General features: G+C 46.9%; 1 protein-coding gene across 1 annotated transcript; it reads left to right on the top strand.

Annotated features, from left to right (window-relative positions):
• The first annotated feature begins 67 nt into the window (after positions 1–67).
• LOC114356309 (uncharacterized) lies at positions 68–4,509 on the top strand. The gene is made up of 5 exons (XM_028309401.1): positions 68–190; positions 1,231–1,370; positions 2,481–2,592; positions 3,740–3,874; positions 4,278–4,509. The coding sequence occupies exons 1-5, from the start codon at positions 77–79 to the stop codon at positions 4,338–4,340; spliced, it is 564 nt and encodes a 187-aa protein (XP_028165202.1). The 5' UTR covers positions 68–76; the 3' UTR covers positions 4,341–4,509.
• Positions 4,510–4,774: the final 265 nt, after the last annotated feature.

Genomic DNA, 4,774 nt, shown 5'->3' with positions numbered 1-4,774 from the left:
GAATCTTGCGTAGTCTTCTTAATACGAATGATGAATAATACAAATAATGAGTAATGGCCGCAGGTTCTGGCGCGGCATGTACTGCCGGCACGAGAGCGGCGTGCACCCGCGCGAGCCGCTGGGCGACCTGCTGCCCGCCGCCGTGGAGCACTGCTCCGCGCTCGAGCACCACATCAGCTACCTGGCCAGGGTAAGGAATAGCTTATAGCTTCCAGGCATCTTCTGTTATTGTAACATTCACAATATTGTAGTTTCCATTATTCTTTGTTACCTTTGTGAAGAGAAAATAAACATTTGTTTTATTTATTTATTTATTCTTGTTCTCCTTTCGTGGAGCTGCTACTGCCTGCTACGACATAAGAACCTTTGAATCCTGCTAGCGGGCTAGTAGTTGCCGTGAATCACTCCATAGCACTCTACCTACCACCACATCAACTACCTGGCCAGGGTAAGGAATAGCTTTTAGATACTTTTTGTGTCACCTGTGGTAGAGATTAGATTTTCCAAGGATCTCTGAATCCTGCTAGCAATTGCCGCCCTTCCTTACCAATCACCTACCTGGCGCGGGTGAGCATAATAAAGTCCGGTCGCCATGCAGATAGATCGTCCAATGACCACAAGCTACCCATCCTTATCGCTAGGGTAAGAAATAGCTTCTAGCTTCCAGGCTTCTTGTTCTTTTTGGTGAAGCGGCCAAACTTTATAGGGATCTCTGAATCAAGACAGCCTACTCTCTGACTGGAAAAAGGACCAGCAAAGACCTGAGATTTCCTAGAAATTGCCGTTAGGCACTGCATAGCGCTCGAGCACCACATCGACTACCTGACCAGAGTAAGGAACAGCTTATAGCTTCCAGGCTTCTTGTTCTCCTTTCGTGGAGCTGCTACACTATAACAACCTATTATCCTTTGAATCCTGCAAGTGGTTGCCGTGAAGCGCTCCATAGCGCTCGACCACCATTTCAACTACCTGGCCAGGGTGAGCAGTGGCTTCCAGGTTCCGCGCTTCTTGTGTCGTCTGTGGTGGAACTGCTAGACTTTGCTAACAGTTGCCGTGAATCACTCCATAGCCTTCGACCACCACATCCGGTAAGGAGCAGCTTCTATTCTATGGTGAACTTTATGGGGACCTCTGAGACTAGAAGGCCAACTTTCTGACGTTTGGACTATGAAGATGTACAAGAAAAACTCCAAAATGTATAGCTTATTACAAAATTATTGTCATTCGCAGAGGATAACGACCTTCAAGAACCTTCTATCAGGCAAGAAGGTGGAGAAGTCCAAAGAGACCGCAGTGGTCAACTACCAGAACGGCAACGTGAACACTGTGGACATTGAGACGAAGACAGACGCACTGCAGATCGACAACAAGTAAGTAGTTGTTAGGATTTTTGTATTTAAGAAATAGATCTCAAATTAATTTTTGAAAGTTGAAAATAGATGGGATTGAACCCACGGCCTTTCACTTGCCAGGCGACTACTGTGACATTGGGTATGCAGCCCGCATCATATATGAATAACATTGTCGTTCTCTCTGTACATTTTGTATTGAAACAATCTGACAGTGTGGGCACGAGCAAAGAACGCAAACAACAACAAAAATGAATAGGCACTTACAGGGCAGATATGTACTATCCTAGACTGCATCTCACTTAACACCAGGTGCGATTGCGGTCAAATACCTGCCTTGTCTTGCATAAAAAAAACTAACAGGTGCGGTCTGCGTTCATTTGACGTGACCCCAGACCACAGAACGCATCCAGAGACTCCAAAGCTTTAGAAAATAGCTTGTCCCCCAACGTTGGTGCCAATATTTTTTTTTTGATCCAGACGTTGGACGAGTGTTTGGAACCAACATGAGTAGCCAGCATATTTATGGTACAGTCAGCGTCAAATAGTTCGTGACACCCAAAGTAGCCAATAAGTTCGCAACACATCTTTGTTACAATTGTAATAAGGTTGTTTTATCAACTTTTGGCCAGTTTGGGTGACACGACACGAACTATTTTACGCTGACTGCATGTCCAAATCCCTAAGGCCTCAGCCTCGAGTTTAGCGGGCAGCGGGGCGGGAGCGGCGGCGGTGCGGGAGCGGCAGGATCTCATGCGTAAAATCAAATAGACCGGTTCTCGAAAACAGCGGCGCGGGAGTGGGCAACGAGCGGGCAACGGCGCGGGAGCGGGCAACGAGCGGGCAGCGCACTCCTTCTTTTGCTCACAATAAATCAAGCGTTAGGAATAAATTTGGATCGAAATAAAATTGTCGCGGTTGTTCAAACATTTCGTTTGCGAATAAAAACAAATATCTCGATAACACAACCCCGAACACAACACTTCGCCGCTAAAGCGCCGCGCGAGCTGCCCGCTTGTTTCGAGAACGGGTCTGCGTTGCCCGCCCCGCTCCCGCGCCGCCGCCGCTCCCGCGCCGCTGCCCGCTAAACTCGAGGCTGAGGCCTAAAACTAACCAGTATAATGTTTACAGATTGCTGTACGAGTCTGGCGGCACTCTGTCGCAGCTGGAGTGCGCGAACCACGACCACCCGCTGAAGGACGTCTCCCTCACCAAGCCCTCCAAGATCCCTCTCATCACTGAGGTAAGTTATAAAGCCAAAATTACTCACATAACAACCAGGGCGCGTAGTGTGAGTTTACGTCAAACGCATTCGATGTGATTGACTGCGTAAAAAACTGACATTAAATGTATGACGGATTGTACAGCGCCTCTAGCAGAACTTTCAAGAATTGCTTAATTTTTTTAACGCGCTCATTAGTGACGACGTTTGACGTAAACTCATATGCCTTGCCTTGTCTTGCATAAAAAAAATTACAAGAATGCAAATCACAACAAATCAGACTTTTTTTGACGAAATATAAGCAATATTTATTTACTAGCTTTCCAAACTATATTTATGCCAATTTCATCAAAATCGGTTCAGTGGTTTAGGCGTGAAAGCAAGACAGACAGACAGAGTTACTTTCGCATTTATAATATTAGTATAGATGTAATGTTTATATCCATAGCACAAGTTTTACTTGTTAGGCCCAGTTTCCACCATGGCACGGAGCGGAGAAATGTTTTGAATAACCAATTAGATTTCATTCTGTCAATGTCGTTCAATTTTAATGACATCTGATTGGTTTTTCAGAACATTTATCTGCTCCGCCTTGGTGGAAACTTTCCTCGCTACGCGGTCTTAAGAAAACCGTTGTGTCGCACGCAACGCATACTGGCATGTAAGCCATATTGGTTTGAATGGTTTCGTGGCGCTTACTGTGCCTCGTCGCTTTGCTAGTTTGGAACTAGTTTTCTTCTCAGTTGTCACATTGAAGGGCCCACGATTGTAGAGGCGGATACAGTTTTCCGCACGATCTCCCGCTATATCTCCCTGTTGCCAGACTGTCTGGTGTAGTCAGATACGCGGATTCACTTGGTCAGTCTAGCGCATAGGTGACTTGCCACGCGATATCCTTCAACTTTTCCCTGAACGACCGGTCGCTCTATGGAGTTGTGTTGTGTATTGGAGTAGATACATGGTTTCTGCAGAATACCAGTGGCCGTAACGTGCTCTCCAGTACGTTATGACCTCATACTGAGCACAGACCAATTTGGTACAATGTATTTTGCTTTTTAAGTTGAATGTACTTATTGTTTTATTTTTTGGTACCAAATAAATGTTTTTTCTTTCTTTCTTTAGATAACAGTGTAAAAGTATATTAATTTACTGTCTCACCTTGTATTAGAGGGCGGACGACAGCATCCCAGCCAGCCTGGCGGCTTTGGACGCGGAGGTGGGCAGCGTGGCGCTGGACTGGCGCAGCATCAAGCACGTCACCGAGTGCTCCTGCTCCACGCCGCTCGACCACTTCAGCAGGAAGGTAAGCTGGATAAATAGGATCCATAAAATACATCTAAAGCTAGGGGACAAATGTCTCGCGACGTGTCGCCAACAACGTCGGTGAAGTGACGCGACGTTGCCGGACTTCACTCGATAGTCGATATGTCTGGCAACATCGCTCAACGTGTCATGCGACTGGCATATGTCATGCTAATATCGACCTCCTTGTGATGTGTCATGATGTCGCCAGATATGTCAAACGAAGTTTCGCGAAGATGCACTCCGAGTAAAGTCTCTATCCATCCGCTCCACATTGGGTCGGGGGTCCACATCGGGTGACATTGGGGCCCTTATGGGATCACGTCTCCATTTTGTACGTCAACATTATTTTAGCTATTAAATCATACACCCCCCTTTGACTGAAGGCCGGTTGTCGCTTGCAGCACCACTGCTGGGGCTGCGGCCGCTGCGTGTGCGCGCGGGCGCCGCTCCCCGCGCTAATGTAGACACTCCCCCTTTGACTGAAGGCCGGTTGTCGCTTGCAGCACCACTGCTGGGGCTGCGGCCGCTGCGTGTGCGCGCGGGCGCCGCTCCCCGCGCTAATGTAGACACTCCCCCTTTGACTGAAGGCCGGTTGTCGCTTGCAGCACCACTGCTGGGGCTGCGGCCGCTGCGTGTGCTTTCTTCGTATTTACCTGTTGGGAGCTTATGAAAAGTTGTGTTTAACCGTTTCAGTTTAAATTCGGATTAAGTTAAGCTTCGAAATTCAATTTTCTAACTCGAATTAGTTTCACAAACACTACTTTAAGTTCTCAATATAAATTAACGGTTATGAACGTTGTTGAAAATGATATTTTAAAGGCAATAAAAGTTTCTGCCGGATGCAAGCCACCTACTTATAAAATGTTATGATTTTCAGCGGACGACAATTTTACAGTGA

Source organism: Ostrinia furnacalis, unplaced genomic scaffold (genome assembly GCF_004193835.3).
Source record: "Ostrinia furnacalis isolate ACB-3 unplaced genomic scaffold, ASM419383v2 OfSCF2778, whole genome shotgun sequence".
Classification (NCBI taxonomy): Eukaryota; Metazoa; Arthropoda; class Insecta; order Lepidoptera; family Crambidae; genus Ostrinia; species Ostrinia furnacalis.
Note: the sequence above shows the minus strand (reverse complement) of the source record. Positions and strands in the feature narration are given on the sequence as shown.